The sequence below is a fragment of the Micromys minutus genome (assembly GCF_963924665.1).
Source record: "Micromys minutus genome assembly, chromosome: 33".
Classification (NCBI taxonomy): Eukaryota; Metazoa; Chordata; class Mammalia; order Rodentia; family Muridae; genus Micromys; species Micromys minutus.
Genome location: NC_137968.1, coordinates 1,895,612 through 1,916,009, shown reverse-complemented (window position 1 = coordinate 1,916,009; position 20,398 = coordinate 1,895,612). Strand labels below are relative to the sequence as shown.

The window sequence follows — 20,398 nt, the reverse complement described above, 5'->3', positions numbered from 1 at the left end:
GGGTTCAGTTCTCAACACACATGGCTGTTCACAACTGTCTGTAATTTCAGTTCTAGGGGACCCAATGCTTTGACCTATGCAAACTCCTGTGCACATATGTGCATTTGCACACACACACACACACAGATACATTTTTAAAGAGATCCTATGCAAAGTCATGTTGTGAGTAAAACTTAGAACTAGAGTTAGTTATAAAAGTTTAGATTTCACTAGCACAATGATTTTTAGTGTCCTTTCGAGCTAACAGTAATAGTCCCTAAGTAATAAGTAATCGATACAATGTTTCATACGCACTGATGATTAAATGAAGATACGTTAACTTTGACTCATTTTTAGAAATGTAAATTTCTAACTTTGTATAAACTTAGAAACTTATGCGTTAACTTTAACTCATTTTTAGAAATGTAAATTTCTAACTTTGTATAAACTTAGAAACTTCACTTGCCTTGGCTTTTACTGACTAAAAACATTAAGGATTTCTGTTTATTTTAAAATCATTTATGCATTTGCCCTTGAGACAAGTTGGTGGGTGCATTTTTTATCAAAACCATATACATGGTGACATATTAAATGTATCATATTATTATACTAATCATATGACTCTAGAAACAAAAGTAACCAGAGGACTAAAGCCTATCAAAACCATCTTTTTGTTTTTGTACAATGAAATTCTTTTTAAATTTGCCAGGGAATTCATAGTAAGATTGGAACCAGATGTAGGCTTTCCTCTTTTAATGTATTAGCTTAGCTCCAAACTTCTTATTTCCATCCCTGATTGCTGAGTGCTTCATTTATGGCCTACACACTCTATCTCTCGGTCTCTCTCTGTCTCTCTCTCTTTTAGAACAGACTGTAAAATGTCATCAAAATGATTTTAAAAGGACATTGTCAATTTATCTAGTGTTAGAATGAAATTAAACCCTTATGCATTGAGAATCACCTAGTTAAACTCAGAGTATTCCTGCTGATAATTCCCACTTGAAGGAGCTGGAAAGAAGCATTAGCTGTAGTTTGACAGTTGATCTGTGACTTTTCCATCCTAGAGCCGAAATCCTCGTATTTCCTTCTGTTGGAAGTAGATTGTCTTTGTTGTGTTTTTTTTTTTTTCCAAAAGTTTTCAGCATAACCTGCTTATACAGTTTTTATTGCAGTGATAAAACATCATTCCAAAAGTCAACACAGGGAGGGCAAGGGCTTATTTCACCTTACACCTTAGAAGTCCATCACTGAGGGAAGCCAGGGCGGAACCCTGGAGGCAGGAGCTGATGCAGAGGCCATGGAGGGATGCTCACCCTGCTTCCTTTTAGTACCCAGGCTCGTCATCCCAATGGTGGCACTGCTCACAGTGGGCTACACTCTCACAGCAATCATCAATCCAGAAAATGTACCACAGGCTTGCCCATAGGCTAGCTGGGTGGGGGCATTTTCTTAACCGAGGTTCCTTCTTTCCAGATTACTCTAGTTTGTCTCAAATTAGCACAAAACCACCAACACACGGACCATTTTATTTTGAAAGGGTTGAGTCAGTGTCTATTTGAACTGATAATTTTTATAGACATAAAACACCATTATTACCCTTAATTTTTTTAAATGTTGGGAATAAATTCCACTTGAAATCTAGCCACTTTGGGTAAATCTAGACCTTTAGTATAAATAAAATACTTAAAACAGAGATGATTTCAAAATGAAATTCTGTGTCTTAGGGAAGATGAAGGCTGGCCAATTTTTTGGTAACAGATGGGTATGATCCTGAGGTTGAGAACCACTGTTCTAGACAGTTCCTGGCGGTTAGGTTAAAGTTACCCCCTTCCCTGGCTCTTTACCTCCCTCTAGTAATTGAACTGATGGTCTTGACCACTGAGCCTCCCCTATCCAAACTTTTTTTATAATTGTAATTTCAAGTTTTTGAGACTACGTTTCTCTGAGATGCCTGGGTGATCTCGAAGTTTCATCTTCCTATGTTACCTTCCTATCTGCTGCTGATTTGCTCTCATGCAAAACTTTTCTTTGTTTTGATTTCCGTTTTTTAATATTACTTTTCTTTTTTTACAGTCCGTCCTTGTACCCACCCCCCTCCCCTTCTCTCTCAGTTCCTTATTCCATTTCCCTCTCCCTTATCTCCAAGAGGATGTTCTCTCCCCCCACAGTCTTCTGCCCCAGGTCTCACCACTACCGAGGGCCTCAAGTCTCTGAGTGAGTCCAGACCCTGCTGTCCTCTGCTGTGTATGTGTGGGGGACCCCATGCAAGCTGGTGTGTGCTGCCTGGTTGGTGGGCCTCAGGGGTCTGGCTTAGCTGAGACCGCTGGTCTTATGGGGTTGTCCTCCTCCTCAGCTCTTCCAGCCTTTCCCCATTCAACCACAGGGGTCCTGATCTCAGCCCAGTGGGTGGGTGTAAGTATTTGTGTCTGTGTCAATCAGCTGCTTTTTGGGTCTCTGGGGGGGGGGCAGCCATGTTCTTACAAGTTCTTCTTGCTATTGAGTGCTGTTGTTACTGCCTGAGAGGGACCAGGAGTGTGTCTCCTTATTCTGATCTTTACTGGGGAGCTTCATTCTTGTGTGATTTGAAACAGACACACTCAGGAAATTTGCTGATTACTGCTTATTTTCCTAGTTGCTTAATTGCCAGATAACAATTTAGCTTTAGTTTAATGACTTGGGCTTTAATATAGTGACTCCATTTGGTTTTTAATCTGCTGATTCATGATGTCTAGTATAGGAGCTCAGTCTAAAGTAATGGCTTCATGTAATTTTTATTTAATAATGTAAAATCAAAAATTAAGATAATACCATGCCTCTATTTTGAAATTTTCTCCTAATTAGTTTTTACAATAATTTTTTGTTTTGTTTTTTGTTTGTTTGTTTGTTTTTTGAGACAGGGTTTCTTCATGTAACAGCACAGGCTGTCCAGGAACTAACTATGTAGACCAGGCTAGCCTTGAGCTCACAGAGATCCACTTGCCTTTGTCTCCTGAATAATGGGCTTAAAGTCGTACACCAACAACCTCTAGCTTAAAATGATTTTTTTGGGGGGTGGGGGGGAGATAGAAAGACTTTTGGCAGTTAAAGTAAAGCAGCTTCCGTTGTTGAGAGTCTCCAGTTTCTTTATGAAGGGAGCAGACAGAAGCCTTTGCTTGTGTTTGCCTAGCTCATGATCACACATATACAAAATGGACTGGTGGGTGCTCAATTATTTAAAATACACTAAAATGTACATGTTACTGAGGTTGTTAGGATAAAAACCTAGGCATGGACACTTGCTCTCAGTAGACTGATTAAGACACAAGTGCAGTAAGAAGCAGAGAGAGGAGGTTCATCACTGCAAACAGAAAGGACGAGAAACAAACAAAAACAAGGCCCAGGGACTCTAACCCCTGGTCCATCTTTAGGTGCTTTGACTCGAGATTTAAGCTTAAATATAGGCAAGCAAGACTTTTGCTTAACTAGGTAGAATTGGTCAAGGCGTGGTTTCTCCATGATCTGTCATTGTCTAGGCTCCTAGGCTGTCCCATTAATTGTCGGCACTGTGTGAAATCTCTTTTTGGGAGATCAATTTCCTTTCTGGACAGAAACAAGTTTCAGCCTTTCCCTTTTCCCAGCATTCCTGGGAGGGGGAGTTCTAACACCTGTGAGTACCATTGTTTCAAAGTTTGATAGCCAAAGGGAGGAGCACAGACTTCTTGCCAGGGTGGTGAGCTTTTAGAGCAACCGTACTGTTGGAAGTCTGAAAAGTTGACACTAAAACGAAGTGTGAGGTATGCTTTCCTGTCTAGAATTGGACACATTTATTATTTATTTCCATTCTGCACTCTTAAACAGCTAGCAAAATGTTGAAAGACTCCTAAGTAACAGAGGTTATTTATGTTCAAAAGCAACAAACTAAAAAAAACAAACAACCATCAAACAAACAACAACAAAACCAAACCAAACCAAACCAAACCCAAAGCTCTTTTATTAAAATGTAGTAAAGCAGCAGAAACCACAATATAACTTGGGTTCAAAGCTCCTGACACATTCAGATATTCAGGGTCCAAGTTTAGAAACATGGGGACATCATCAGATAAGTGCGCCCTTTAAAAGCCAGGATAGCTGTATGCTGCTGGCCTTGCAGACAGGACTTACTCTCTTTATGCTCTCTATATATAAATTCACAGAATCCTTTGCTTCAACATCTGGGTTTCTTCATTCAGCTTTGTGAAATAACATTCTTGCTTGGGTTTTCATTGTTCTGCAGAAGTCTCCTTTGGGAACATACCATTAACTTTATTCAAGTCCTTTTTTAAATTGGATATATTTTATTTACATTTCAAATGTTATCCTCTTTCCTGGTTTCATCTCCATAAACCCCCTACCCCGTACCCCATTTCCCTGCTTTTATGGAGGTGCCCCCATACCCACCCAATCCTCTCTCCTCCCTACCCCAACATTTCCCTACACTGGGGCACTGGGGCTTCTCTTCCCACTGATGCCCAACATGGCCATCCTCTGGTGCACATGCAGCTGGAGCTATAGGTCCGTCCATGTGTGCTCTTTGGATGGTGGTTTAGTCCCTGGGAGCTCTGGTTGGTTGGTGTTGTTCTTATGGGGCTGCAAACCCTTTCAGCTCTTTAAGTCCTTTCTCTGACTCCTCCACTGGGGACCACATACTCAGTTCAGTGGTTGGCTGTGAGCATCCGCCTCTGTATTTGTCATGATCTGGCAGAGCCTCTCAGGAAACCTTTATTAGGCTTCTGTCACCATGTACTTCTTGGCATCAGGAATATTGTCTGGGTTTGGTGCCTGTATATGGACTGAATCTCCAGGTGGGGCAGTCTCTGGATGGCCTTTGCTTCAGTCTCTGCTTCAAACTTGTCTCCATATTTCTTCCTGTGAATATTTTTGTTCCTCCTTCTAAGAAGGACTGAAACATCGGCAAATTGGTCTTCCTTCTTCTTGAGCTTCATGTGGTCTGTGAATTGTATCTTGGGTATTCTGAGCTTTTGGGCTAATATCTACTTATCGGTGAGTGCATACCAGGTGTGTTCCTTTTGACTGGGTTTTCTCACTCAGGATGATATTTTCTACTTCTATCACTTGGCCTAAGAATTTCATGAAGTCATTGTTTTTAATAGCTGAGTAATATACCACACTTTCTGTATCCATGTATCTTTTGAAGGACCTATGGGTTGTATCTAGCTTGTGGCTATTATAAATAAAGCTGCTATGAACATAGTGGAGCATGTGTAGTTTTTTTCTTTTTTCAGTATTGGAGCATCTTTTGGGTATATGCCCAGGAGTGGTATAGCTGGGTCCTCTGGTTATATATACCATGTCAAATTTTCTGAGGAACCAACAGACTGATTTCTACAGTGGTTGTACCAGCTTGCAATCCCACCAACAGTGGAGGAGTGTTCCTCTTTCTCCACATCCTCACTAGCATCTGCTGTCACCTGAGATTTTGATCTTAGCCATTCTGACTGGTGTGAGGTGGAATCTCAGGGTTGTTTTGATTTGCATTTCCCTGATGACTAAGGATGTTGAACATTTCTTTAGGTGCTTCTCAGCCATTCAGTATTCTTCAGTTGAGAATTCTTTGTTTAGCTCTGTACTCCATTTTTAATAGGGCTATTTGTTTCTCTAGAGTCTTACTTCTTGAGTTCTTTGTATATATTGGATATTAGTTTTCTATCGAATGTAGAATTGGTAAAGATTTTTTCTTAGTCTCTTGGTTGCTATTTTGTCCTAGTGACAGTGTCCTTGGACTTACAGAAGCTTTGCAATTTTAAGAGGTCCCATTTGTCAATTCTTGCTCTTAGAGCATAAGCCATTGGTGTTCTGATTAGGAAAATTTTCTCTGCGCTCAAGTCTTTGAGCCTCTTCTTCATTTTCGCTTCTATTAGTTTGAGTGTATCTGGTTTGTGGAAGTTTTTGATTCACTTGGACATGAGCTTTGTACCGGGTGATAAGAATGGATCAATTTGCATTCTTCTACATGCTGACCACCAGTTGGATCAACACCATTTGTTGAAAATGTTATCTTTTTTTCTACTGGATGGTTTTAACTCCTTTGTCAAAAATCAAGTGATCATAGGTTTATGGGTTCATTTTTGGGTCTTCAATTCTATCCCATTGATCTACATTCCTGTCTCTGTACCAATACCCTGCAGTTTTTAAAATCACTATTGCTCTGTAATACAGCTTGAGGTCAGGGATGATGATTCCCCCAGGAGGTCTTTTATTTGTTAAGGATAGTTTACCTTATCCTGGTTTCTTTGTTTGCTTGTTTGTTTTGGTTTTTTCTTTTGTTTTTGTTATTCCAAATAAAATTGTAAATTGCTCTTTCTAACTCTATAAGGAGTTGAGTTGGAATTTTGGTGGGGATTACATTGAATCTGTAGATTGCTTTTGGCAAGATGGCCATTTTTACTATATTAATCCTGCCAATCCAAGAGCATGGGAGATCTTCTGAGATCTTGACCTCTTTTTGTTGTCTAATTGCTCTGGCTAGGACTTGGATTACTATATTTAATAGGTAGGGAGAGAGTGGGCAGCCTTGTCTAGTCCCTAATTTAAGTGGGATTGCTTCAAGTTTCTCTTCATTTAATTGATGTTGGCTACGGGTTTGCTGTATATTGCTTTTACTATGTTTAACTATGACCCTTGAATACCTGATCTTCCCAAGACTTTTAACATGAAGGGGTGTTATTTTGTCAAATGCTTTCTCAGCATTTAATGAGATGATCATGTGTTGTTTTTTTTTTTTTTTTTTCTGAGTTTGTTTATATAGTGGATTATGTTGATGGATTTCCATATATTCAACCATCCCTGAGATGAAGGCTACTTGATTATGATTATTTTGATGTGTTCTTGGATTCTGTTTTTGAGAATTTTGAGTATTTTTGCATCGATATTCATAAGGGAAATTGTTCTGAAGTTTTCTTTCTTTGTTGGGTCTTTGTGTGGTTTAGGTATAAGCGTAATTGTGGCTTTATGGGAAGAATTGGCTAGTGTTCCTTCTGTTTCTGTTCTGTAATATTTTGGAGAGTATTGGTATTAGGTCTTCTATGAAAGTGTGAAAGAATTCTGCACTGGACTTTTTTTTTCTTTTTTGTTTGGGAGAGTTTTGATGACTGCTTCTATTTCTTTAGGGGTTATGGGACTGTTTAGATGGTTTATCTTATTCTGTTTTAACTTTGGTACCTGGTATCTGTCTAGAAAATTGTCCATTTTATTCAGATTTTCTTGTTTTGTTGAGTAAGCTTTTGTAGTAGTATCTGATGATTTTTTAAGTTTTTTTCAGTTTCTATTGTTATGTCTGCCTTTTCGTTTCTGATTTTGTTAATTTGAATACTGTCTCTGTGCCCTCTGATTAATCTGGCTGAGGGTTTTTCTATCTTGTTGATTTTGTCAAAGAACCAGCTCCTGGTTTTGTTAATTCTTGTATAGTTCTTTCTGTTTCTATTTGGTTGAATTCTGACCTGAGTTTGATTATTTCCTGCCATCTACTGGCCTTGCTGGCATTTGCTTCTTTTTGTTCTAGAGCTTTCAGGTGTGTTGTCAAGCTGCTAGTGTATGCTCTCTCCAGTTTCTTTTTGGAAACACTTGGAGCTTGTTTTTCTCTTAGCCCTGCTTTCATTGTGTCCCAAATTTGGGTATGTTGTGCCTTGATTTTCATTAAATTCTAAAAAGTCTTTAAGTTCTTTCTTTATTTCTTCCTTGACCAGGTTATCATTGAGTAGAACATTGTTCAGCTTCCATGTGTATGTGGGCTTTCTGCCGTTATTTGGTTTTTTTTTTTTGTTTGTTTGTTTGTTTTTTTGTTATTAAAGGCTAGTCTTGGTCCATGGTGATTTGATAGGATTCATAGGAGTATTTCAGTCTTCTTGTGTCTGTTCACGCCTATTTTGTGACATACTTGTATAGTCACTTTTTAAGACGGTACCATGATATGCTGAGAAGAAAGTATATTCTTTTGTTTTAAGATGAAATGTTCTATAGATATCTTAAATCCATTAGGTTTATTACTTCTGTTAGTTTCACTGTGTCTCTGTTTAGTTTCTGTTTCCATGATCTGTCCATTGATGAAAGTGCAGTATTGAAGTCTCCCACTATTATTGTGTGAGGTGCAATGTGTGCTTTGAGCTTTAGTACGGTTTCTGTTATGAATGCTGGTGCCCTTGCATTTGGAGCATAGATAATCAGAATGGAGATTTTATCTTGCTGGATTTTTTTCCTTTGATGAGTATGAAGTGCCCTTTTTTATCTTTTTTGATAACTTTTTGTTGAAAGCCTATTTAATTCAATCTTAGAATGGCTACTCCAGCTTGTTTTTTGGACCCATTTGCTTGGAAAATTGTTTTTCAGCCTTTTCCTCTGAGGTAGTGTCTGTCTTTATCACCGAGGTGTGTTTCCTGTATACAGCAAAATGTTGGGTCCTCTTTATGTCTCTAGTCTATTTGTCTATGTCTTTTATTGGAATTGAGTCCATTGATGTTGAGAGATATTATGGACCAATGATTATTTTCTCTTTTTTGCTTTTAGATGTGTAATTATGTTTGTGTGGCTATCTTCTTTTAGATTAGTTCAATGAAGAGTACTTTCTTGCTTTTTTTTAGGGTGTAATTTCCCTTCTTGTGTTGAAGCTTTCCATTTATATTCCTTTGTAGGGCTGGATTTCTGGAAAGATATTGATTGAAATTTGTTTTTCCATGGAATATCTAGGTTTCTCCATCCATGTTAATTGAGAATTTTGCTGGATATGGTAGCCTGGGCTGGCATTTGTATTCTCTTAGGATCTGTATGATGTCTGTACAGTATCTTCTAGCTATCATAGTCTCTGTTGAGAAGTCTGGTGTGATTTTGATAAGTCTGCCTTTATATGTTACCTGACCTTTTTTCCTTACTGCTTTTAAGATTTTTTTTTTTTTTGTTTTTTTTTTTTTGTATTTGGTGTTTTGACTTTTTTATGATGGAGGAATTTCTTTTCTGGCCCAATCTATTTGCAGTTCTGTAGGCTTCTTGTATGTTTATGGTTGTCATTTTTGTTAGGTTAGGGAAGTTTTTTTGGTATAATTTTGTTGAAGATTTTTTTCTGGCCCTTTAAGTTGGGAATCTTCACTCTCTTTTATACCCATTATCCTCAGGTTTGATCTTCTCATTGTGTCCTGGATTTCCTGGATGTTTTGGGTTAGGAGCTTTTTGTGTTTTGCATTTTCTTTGACTGTTGTATCATTGTTTTTTATGCTTTCTTCTGCCCCAGAGATTCTCTCTTCTCTCTTGTATTCTGTTGGTAATGCTTGTGTCCGTGACTCCTGATATCTTTTCTAGGTTTTCTATCTCCAGGGTTATGTTTCTTTGTGATTTATTCATTGTTTTCTTGCCCTTTTTAGATCCTGGATGTTCAATTCCTGCACCTTTGTTTGGTTGATTTGTTTGTTTGGTTGATTTTTGTGTTTCCTCTTTAAGGCCTTCTACGTGTTTTCTTGTGTTGTCCTGTATTTCTTTAAGGAAGTTTTTATGACCTTCTTAAAGTCCTCCATCATCATGAGTTGTGGTTTTAAATCAGAATCTTGCTTTTCCAGTGTGATGTGGTATCCAGGACTTGCTGTGGTGGGGGAACTGGGATCTGATGATGCCAAGTGGCCTTGGTTTCTGTTGTTAGGTTCTTGGACTTGCCTCTTGCCATCTGCTTATCTCTGGTGTTATCTGGTCTTGCTGATTCTGACAGTGGCTTGACCCTCCTGTGCTTTCAGGTGTGTCAGCGCTTGTGTGGGAACAGCTCTCTCTCAGCAGGGTCTGGGTATAGTACAGTGTACACACAGAAACTGGAAGGATCCTTTCCCAAACAGTCCCTCAGTTCCTGTGTCCCAAGAACAGCAATTTGAGCAGAGGTGGTGGTCTCTCCTGTGCTCTCAGGTGTGTCAGCGCTTGTGTGGGAACAGCTCTCTCCCAGCAGGGGCTGGGCACTAAGTGCTCTGGCTCCAGTCAGTTCCTGGCTCAGGTGGAAACCAGAAGGCTCAAATATTCCTTTGATTGTCAGCACTCAAATGAGTTATTAAAATAATACTGTACCATACAGTGTAAAACCAAGTCCTGCTTATGTGTAGATGCTGAGAGATTAGAAACTGTATTGGTTTTGATTAGAGGATGATTTGAAATGAAGAGGAGCAGATTGACTTGTGTAAGGAAATTCTTACTGACAGGAAAATAGTGCAGTAAATGTAGTTTCTGGTCCACCCACTCCACCTCTATTAGGTCAGAGCGAAATGCAGGTAGATCATCAATGTTTTAGTTATATTTGAGAGAGAGAGACAGAGAGAGAGAGAGAGAGAGAGAGAGAGAGAGAGAGAGAGAGAGAGAGAGAGAGAGAGAGGAGAGAGGGAGGGAGGGAGGGAGAGAGGGAGGGTGGGAGGGAGGGAGAGAATTTGTGCACAGGTGCACATGTACCAGTGGAGGCCAGTAAAGGGAGTCAGGTCTTGGATCTGGAGTTATAAGAGAGATGAGCTGCCTGTTGTGGGTGCTAGAGCCCAAGCTTGTGTCTTCTGCACGAGCAGTTTATGCTCTCAACTGGTGAGCCATCTCTCTAGTCCCTGAAATAGTTTGTGAGTTTAATAAGCATGGGCCTACTAATTTTCTCATTACTGTTCATTAAGCATGTTCAACAATATCTGTAGAGTATAACCCAGTTCAACAGACATTTATTTAAAATGATTGTTGTCTCAACGAGTGTAAACTTACTTGTTACAGGCAGACTGTTTTCACATGAACACCGTTTGTTACTCCTATAGATTCACAGGTTCAGCCTGTCAACTCCTTTAGTCAAGTCAGATCATGACTCAGTGAGAGGTCTTGTCAGAAGCACACTGCTTCCCATATTTCAAACTAATGGCAGAATTGTTGGATGTTCTGCCCTAATTTTAAGTTGTAATTAATGTGGTAACCTTTACAAATAAAATTAAAGTCAGAAGTGTAACCCATTAATACAGTTCTTCCATAAATTATTTCCTGCCACATCGTAACTAATTTTGCTACTGTTATGAATAATAATGTTCATATCTGATGTGTAGGCTATCAGATGTAACCTCCAGATGAGAATCACTGTTCTAGATCAGTGTATTTCTAGAAGCCAAGTTCTTTATAGTATAGTAAAATGCTGCATAAGACAATGCAATAGTCTCAACTCTGAACCGAGATGGTCTGTGCTGTGTGTGTGTGGCCTGCCTGTCACATGTTTGAATCAAGGCTACAGTGAAGGAAGTCACGTGATTCAAAGTCAGGGAGCCTGGGAGAGGTTCAGTGTACTTCATTGTACATTGGAATTTGATTTTTTTAAATTTCATGTTTAGAAACCTTTATTTTTTTAAAAATGTAATTAAAATGTAATTATATCTTTTACCCTCCCTCTGTAAACTCATTGTCCTCTTCTTTAACCACATACACACATGTAAACTAATAAATATATCAGTAGAGCTTGCTGATCTACATGGTGTGTGTGTGTGTGTGTGTGTGTGTGTGTGTATCCCTTCCATCTGTTTTGTTTAGCAAATTATAAGGGATCTAGAATTTTTTTTTCTAATAACAGGAAGCTGGAAAGAAGATAAAGTACTTTCTTGTTATTATTTTAGAATATAATGCTGCACTGTAAGATTATTTTAAAGGTAAATAAAATAATTAGTGGAAAAGAGATTGTAGTGGTCCAAAGGGAAATGATGAATTGTAGTCAAGGTGATTCCTAGGATATGCATTTTTTTTATGGGTATCACAGATGATTTTAAAGCAATTGATAATCTTTCATTCTAAAGAAAAGTATGTAATAATAGAATGATGCATTGTGTAGAGGGCAGGAATTTTGTGATTTATCAGTCTTGATCTGTTTTATAGAGGTTTAATGGCTGTTAAGTACTTGTGCCTAGTGGTGGCAAATGCCTTTAATCCCAATCCTCAGGAGAAAGAGGCAGATGGATCTCTGAGTTTGAGGCCAGCCTGGTCTTTAGAGCTAGATCTAGGATAGCTAGGGCTACGCAGAGAAACTCTTCACACACACACACACACACACACACACACACACACACACACACACACACGAAGAGAAGGACTTGTTACTGATATTGTCTTATGTGACTCCATCTAACATTGTATTTCAACATGATTTTAAAAATATTCTTTTCCAGTTAACAGAAGATGAAATTGCAACTATTCTAAAATCTACATTGAAAGGATTAGAATATTTGCATTTTATGAGGAAAATACACAGAGATATAAAAGCCGGGAATATTCTCCTCAATACGGAAGGGCATGCAAAGCTTGCAGATTTTGGAGTGGCTGGCCAGTTAACAGTAAGTTGACTTCAGTAATTTGTATATATTTTGACCGTTTTTCAGGGCTGACTGACTAAACTGATAGTTAGGGGAGTATAGAGGGTAGTTTGTAACTCTTATGCAGAATAACGCATATCTGAGTCTGTTTGCGATGTGAGGATCACAAGGCACTGAGCACACTTGCCATCAGGACGCTCACCCTGATGGAAGGGAAGACGGATCTCTGGGCATATTGGTTTGTTGCTTTCATTGCCATCATCCTATCATGATAATGAGTCAAGAACTCTTTATTTCACAGTGTGACATTCCTAAGATATGTCATGTCATAACTAGTTTCAACATTAGGAGAATAGTCGACTTTGAATAGAATGTGTTACTAGCCCATCGCGTTCTGAGGAATATGTTGTTAAACCTTTTTATTTTGTGTGTTTGTGTAGCACTAATGCTTATGTCTCATCATTGCAGGATACAATGGCAAAGCGCAACACTGTAATAGGAACTCCATTTTGGATGGCTCCTGAGGTCATTCAGGAAACAGGTTACAACTGTGTGGCTGACATATGGTCCCTTGGCGTTACTTCTATAGAAATGGCAGAAGGGAAACCTCCATATGCTGATATACATCCGATGAGGGTAAGAAAACTCTTTTACTAAAGCACTGGTTTTCAGTTTTGCAGTTTTGTAAAGATAGAACAGAGACAGCGGCAGGTTAGACTGTGCAGAACTTAGTCTGTGACCATCCTTCACTGAACTGTGAATTGTAGGGAAAGATCTGACAACTGTTGATTTGTAACAAATACTGTTCTCTGCATAAGACGCTACCCACAGGGTCCTTGCTTTTCAGTAGAAGAGACTTTCTCTTCTTTCCTTGATTTTTAGCTCATTACCTTCTAAAGGTTACTGGAAAAGGTTTAAGAAACTAGTCCTTACTTATAGTCCTCAGTTCCTACCTTTCTGTGCCTTTTACTTCTTCTTCTATGTTCCTTAAGCTGATATTAAAAGTATTTATTTATTTAGTGTTTATTTAAAAATAAACTTGTTTTTAATCACAGTACCTGCCTCTGATTCTGTGGTAATTTTTGCATTTGAGGTATATATATATCTTGCTTATTAAAGTCGTTTGTTGTCTCTAGGATTTGTAGTGATACAGTGTTTAGGTTATACTGATGTGAGATTTTCTGGCATACACGCATACTCGAACACGCACGCACACACACACACACATACACACACATACACACACGCACACACACACACATACACACACACACACACACACACACACACACACACACGCATACACATACACACACACACACACACACACACATTGCCATCTAGTGGCTGTAGTTACCCTAGGAAAGATAAGTAAAGTTTGTATGCATATTTATAGAAAAGATAGATTGGGTGTGTGGAGAGGCAAGTAAAGTAAATAAAGGAAAAAGAGGGAATACTTTTGAATATCTAATGAGGAATAAATGGGAATTGTATTTATTATTGCAAAGCTGTTACGATGGTACAGATAATTACAGTATTGAAAAATACTTAAAAATCTAAGTGACAGATTGAAGCCCAATTATTTCAGTGGTACAGTTGTACTCCATATATATTACCTTTGTACATGTAAACTCCCCTGGAACTATGAAAAAGTAAAAGTAACACAAATTATTTGCTTGGAAAGAACACGAAACGTAGCAGAGTCAGCAGAGGAGCAGGAACTCTTCACTCTTCTTTGAGCGTCAGTTACCCCTGGTACTTTGGGCAGGATGTTCATGGGATGATTCTCTAATGAGATGTAATTAAGTCTCGAGGAAAGGTTTACAGTTGATCTACAACATTCTAGCTAAGTTCTAGAGGTGAGTCTTACATTGTAACCATTTTATTTCTAACCTTTGTAAATCTTTCCCAAACAAGTAAGTACCTTAACACATTAAATTTGCCTCTAAACCAGATGGAAAGAAACTGTAGTATGTGTCCCTGCTTTAATGATCTTAAGACTCACTTGAGTTTGAATTGATACTAATTTGATAGTAAAACTATATTAGAATATAGTATTTCTCTTTTAAAAGTCCTCTAGATACGCTATATTGTACCGTCTTCCTAGGATACTGTCTTAGTTATTGTTCTGCTGCTGTCAGGAGACTCCAGACACCACAGCAACTCTTATAAAGGAAGAGGTTTAATTGGGTTGGCTTACGGTTCAGAGGTTCTAGTTTATTTTCATCATGGTGGAAGCATGGCAGTGTGCTGGCAGACACAGTGCCGGAGAGGTAGCTGAGTTCTGTATCTGGAACGGCAGGCAGCAGGAAGAAATATCAGCCATTAGGCTTGGCTTGAGATCCTGAGACCTCAGAGCCTGTGCTCTAGAGATGCGCTTTCCCCACAAGGCTGCCCCTGCTCCAACAAGGCCTCATGTCTTAATCATGTCACTCCCTGTGGACCTACAGCGCTATTTTTATTGATGCTGTCATAGATGCTTTCTTTTTCTGTCATTTTAACTCCTGCTGGGTTTTCAGCCCCAACTCAGATTTTGTTTGTTTTTTTAATGTGCACGTCTGGTGAGTGTGTTACCCACAGCGGCTAGCCCCGGGTATCAGGTCCCCTGGCATTGGAGGCATAGCTAGTTGGGAGCCTCCACTGCTGGGAACCAAACCTGGGTCCTCTGGAAGAGCAGCCAGTGCTGATCCATCTCTCCGTCCCCTCAGACTTTGTTTACAAGTATGAGGTCTTCCTTGACAGCGGCAGTCTATATTTCTGTTTTTCTCAATGCTGTGTGTGTTGGGGGTGGGTGGGTAAGGTAAATAAACCTACACAGTGACCCCCCAAAGGCTCTAACTAGAATTGGACAGTGAAAAAAATATATTTGAAATATCACTAGGTAGCTTAAGTAGTTTAGATGAAACCTTTAAGAAAAGGGTTAACATTTTTTTGTTAATATGACCTAACCTGTCAGTAGCAAAACCAAGATTTGAACTCAGAGATCAAACTTAGGTTATTCGCTGGCTTGTAAGCGCCCTGACAGTTTAACCATCTGGTGCCCTTTGACCATTCTTAGGCTTATGACCCTACCAAACACGCGTAATAAGCACACAGCTTCTTGGGCAGCCTGACTTCCCAGACGGATCTTTTTCTTAGATACACAGTGAGGTTTTTTGTCTTCAAATTAGCAGCGATGGTCCCTCCTACGTTCACTTCACAGAGTTGTTAGTTCAGATGAGATATCTGAAATGCACCTACACTACAGCAGTAGAATTGTCATGTACCGTTTTGCACTATTTTGTAGTTTTCATGAATGAATCAAGTTCTTCATAATGATTCCTGATTGATGCTAGTTACAGTTCTTTCTGAGGAAAGAGTCTATGGCCGCCTGTGTGCCACAGTGACTGAGAGAGGATGTGTGTGTGTCTGTTCCGTGTGTAGGCCAGAGAATAAGAATAACCTTGGATGTTTGGCCTTGCCTTTCGTCCTGTTTGAGACAGTCTCTTGCTCACAACTCCTTATCCAAGGCCGGCCCACAGCTTCCAGGGACTCTCACGTCTGTGCCCCCCATCTCCATACAAAGCGCTCTAACTACACAGGAGTTGTACTGTGTTTGACTTTCCATCGTGTACCGACTGGTTTTGTGTCACCTTGGCGCAAGCTGGAGTTATCACAGAGAAGGAGCCTCAGTTGAGGAAATGCCTCCTTGAGATCCAGCTGTAAGGCATTTTCTCAATTAATGATGAATCGGGGAGGGCCCAGCCCATGGTGGGTGATTCTGTTTTGGGCTGGTAGCCATGGGTTTTATCAGAATGAAGGCTGAGCAAGCCACTAAGCAGCACCCTCCATGGCTTCCGCATCAGCTCCTGCCTCCAGGTTTCTGTGCTGTGTGGGTTCCTGTCCTGACTTCCTTCAGTGATGAACAGCAGTGTGGAAGTGTAAGACAAAGAAACCCTTTTCTTCCTGACCTGCTTCTTGGTCACAGTGTTTCTTTCTAGCTGTAGAAACCCTAAGTTGACAGGTAGGTTCCTGGGGTTCAGGTCTTCAAGCTTGTATGGCAAGTGTCTTCCCCGTCTCCCAGCCATAGGGTTTCCTTTTTCTTGCCTTTCATTGGGCCTGTTGAATAGCCCAGCTAAGGAACCATGACTGACAGTGGAAAATGAGCTTTTTCTTAGCAGAGAATTCAACCAGTCGGGCCCTTTGAATTTTAGTGTTGGGGAAGATGTGCATTTTTGTAAGATAGTTTTTAAGAATAACTTGATTTGTTGATCTATTTGAGTCGGGGATATGATTCTTGTGTAGAAGTCAGAGGACGGTGTGCGTTCACAGTGAGGGTCTGGAGGATTAAGCACGGCCTGCTGAGCTGTGTCATTGACAATTGTGTTCACTAATAAAAACAGGCCTTTCAAGAAGATTTATGTTTTTTTTTAACTATTTGCCTTATCACAGTGATTAATAATTCTGAATTTTAATCTGAAATATATGTGCGTATGTATTTATTATATATTGTGAACATGGCACCGTCTTCCCTCCTCTCCTTGTGTTTATTATTATTATTTTAACATCTGAAAAGTCTAGATTAATAAGTCTGATTAGTACTAGAGGTCTTCAGTTAGCTCTTTAAACTATGTCCTTGTCTTGCTGGATGTGGTGGCATACACCTTTAATCCCTGGAGGCAGAGGGAGATGTGGCTCACGGCCAGCCTGGTCTATGTGAGACCCATGCCAGACCTGCCTCAAGCCACCAAACCGAACCACAGATCTCTTTCTCCGAAACCCCCTATGTTATCTGCAGTGTGTCAAGCAGCTTTTAGTGCATTTGTCTTGTATTTCCTGCTAGATCTTTGCTTTAAAACAAGTGTGCCTCACGTGTTCTGTGAATTGAACCTGACATAGTGACCTATGTATAAAAGTACTCAAAAGTCAAATATTTTTGCTCTGTGAATGTGAGCCAGGTTCCCCTTTCTATCTTGAAGGCTCTTTTGTGGTGACAGTATGAAACACAAGCTCAGATTCTTCTTCTTAATAGTATTACATATTTTACTAACAACTTAGGGCCAGGAAAATAAACAAAAACCTTGACAGTAAGTGCTAATAAAATACAGCTTGAATCACCCCTCTTTTCCCTGTAGCCTCCCTTTTATGTAACGCAATCTATTTAAATTTTAAATTGATTTTTTTGAGTATTTTAGATCCTGTCCTTTTAATAAAGGAAATTAAAAGGAGAATACTGTCACTCTCTAGTTCTGACCTGTGGACACGGAACTGTTGGGTCATCTGGAAGATTTCTGTCTTAAAAGCAGTTGTGTGTTAGTTTGCTGACTGCTGCAGATACTCTGCATTCTTGGTTACAGTGACGTCCAGGGTGGAGAGCTAAGGTAGCACTTGTTACAGAAAACACACAAGGTCAGTGAATTTGTGGCTTGGAGATCGGTGTGTTGACAGGTGTTGACTATAATTTCAAGTGCACAACACTTGCAAATCGTTAATAGTTTTGTAACAAATAGGCTATCAAGGTTGACTTTTGGAATTATGTTTATACACACACATACAACAACAATAGCATACAAGAATTGCTTGCTGTCTTAGAGAACTGTATATTGACTATGGTCATGCAGATTGTGTGTGTTGGTGTTTAGTTTTCAGTATGACTTTTATATGAATAGAACCTCCTTCATTACAGCTGAGCTCATGTAAATAGCATAATTACGCAAGGTTGAGCTCCTTAGTGAAAAGCAAGGAATACATGATAAAGGTGACTTTGTAAGCATCATAGTGACATACGTACACATCACCACTTTCATTGGAAGGTTTGTGAATCTCTTACATTCTGTAATCAGATAAATGATATTAAAGAAAGAAGTAATTTAACATAACAATTGTGGCTTATACCGAACATATGTTCTTGTTAATACTTTTCATTATGATCTTTAAGGACTTGTATTTAGTTCGTACATTTTGGTTCATTTGATACCCTCAGTTTCTCTTAATTTTTATTAGCAAGTTGTTACAGTGGTTAACAAGAAATACACAGATTTAAGCTGCAATAGTTTTCCCAGGGTTATATGATCCAACTTCACAAGCTTGTTGAACATATGTGGATGCTTTTCTATTTTGCTTTAGCTATGACATACAATTGATACAGGCAAGCATGAAAACTTGGGCAAACTTTCCTTGCTTTTCCTGGATCTTACTCAGGTTCTGTGGTATTTATGTTCCTTGGGAATGCATGTTGAAATTACCATGTGCACTGTTTTGCTGTAGGCCCGTTGGCACAGCCACAAAGGTAGTGCATTGCCAGTAGACCATTTCCTTGTCGGCTGCATTTACAATTTAATAGAAATATTACATGACTTTTTAAACAAGTGTTTTGGCAGGGACGAGATGGCAGACTCCGTACAAACAAGCATAGCTTCCTTTTCCTAACCGCACTGCCGCTACTCAAGAAATTGTAGTTGGTTTTAAGTTTGGGGTTCAGGGGTAGAATGGGGAGTCGGGTTGAAATAGTAGTGACGTTGATATTTACTATAAAATTGCCCTGTGTTTGTGCGGCTGGGTTTTATTTCTGTTTAGTTGTATTCAGTGACAGCTGATATATTTACACATCACAGCTCAGATCATTTTAATGCAATTTAGAAACAGCTGGATTTTGATTCGTTGAAATGCCAGGGCCACAGATAGGTCCTAGATGGTAACACTGCTTTTCATGGTTTTCTTTCTTAGCTTTGGCCTTGCTGTTTGATCGTCCTTCGTGACTTTGCCTATTTGCTTTAAACTGGGATTTTTGTCTCATGAATGATACTAAAGAAATTTGGTGACATGTTCACACTGATATCAGACCTCGTAATATTTCTGTCACATCCTGAGGTCATTCTGCTTTGGTCTCACAGTTTGAAACTTGAAAGGTCATATTTACGTTTATTTGGACGTTACTTTGTCATGTAATTCTTTTATTTCCACAGTCCTTGGCTCTTGAAGCATTTGCAGTTTTGAGTCAAACTGTCATCGGTAGTTGTAAAGGATTCATATTTTTGGAAACTGCCCAAAGGGAAGAAATTGTGCTTTACGTCTTAACATTTCTGTGGCCACGTTCTTTTTCTAGTGTAAATCTCTCCGTGCTCTGTAGGGAGAGGGACATTTATACTTGACTCCTTCCTCTTTGCTTATTGCTTCTGACTTCTTATCCGACTTCCTGGCATCTGCAGCCGGTTACACTGCTCGTGGTGTGCTAGAGACTGGCGTTGGGCGTGTCCTTACAGCCCTCCTAGCCCTGGCTGTGGTTATGTCCCATGTTTCAGTTGTTGGTAACGGACATATGGACATCATATGTCCGTGGAACACTGTACGAAGCCAATCTGAACGGTTTCCATTTGCCTCCAGTTCAATCACGGTATTTATTTTTCCACGGCTCTCGCCCGTATTATCTATACCTCCTGCTTAGCTTGCGTCATTGAGACCATGGACTGCGCTTCGTCTATGGCCTCCATTTTTAACAGTATACAATTGCCTTTTCCCCGGAGCGCCCTTTGCACGGCACTGATTGATGATTATAAACGAACACAGTAAGATATAAACGAGATCGGTTAGATAACAGACCTGAAGGTGCATAGCGGGGTGATATTCCGTGTGTGTTTTTCTGTTACACACAAGGAGAGTTTCATATTTACTCTCCTGGACTAGGATTGAATATTCCAATGAAAAAGTTATGAGAGCGACAATGTCGACGGTGCGACTTACATTTCAGTATCCATAGTAACTGGTGTGATATCAGTTCACTTGGTAGAGCAAATCAAGTTACAGTTTTATTCCTGTATTTTGAAGGTGAGATTCTCAGGTTGTTTAGCAGGCGTGAGGGAATATGGCTCTGACATTATTTATTGCAGTGCCCTTTATCGAATTACTTCTCTGCAGATCATGAGTAGAGGAGTTGCTATGGTCTTAGAACGCTCAGCGAGCACTAGGATTGTTAGTGTAAGCTGCAGCTTTCGTCTCCTGGGCCAAGCGGCAGGGACCACGTATGTGTGCTTTCAGCTAGAGCTCACTAAGACCTGCTGCCTACTGGGGACTGGCTCACAGCCTGAGGACACAGCCATAGCAGAGACATGTATATCACAGCGTAATAGGAC

General features: G+C 39.6%; 1 protein-coding gene across 3 annotated transcripts in view; it reads left to right on the top strand.

Annotated features, from left to right (window-relative positions):
- STK3 (serine/threonine kinase 3) overlaps window positions 1-20,398 on the top strand; it is a 194,667-nt gene that overhangs the window by 49,689 nt on the left and 124,580 nt on the right. For all 3 annotated transcript variants that reach the window (XM_080909334.1, XM_080909333.1, XM_080909332.1), the window contains 2 exons: window positions 12,147-12,311; window positions 12,759-12,926. In XM_080909334.1, the coding sequence (XP_080765460.1) occupies window positions 12,147-12,311; window positions 12,759-12,926 (333 nt within the window). The remainder of the gene's footprint in view (window positions 1-12,146; window positions 12,312-12,758; window positions 12,927-20,398) is intronic.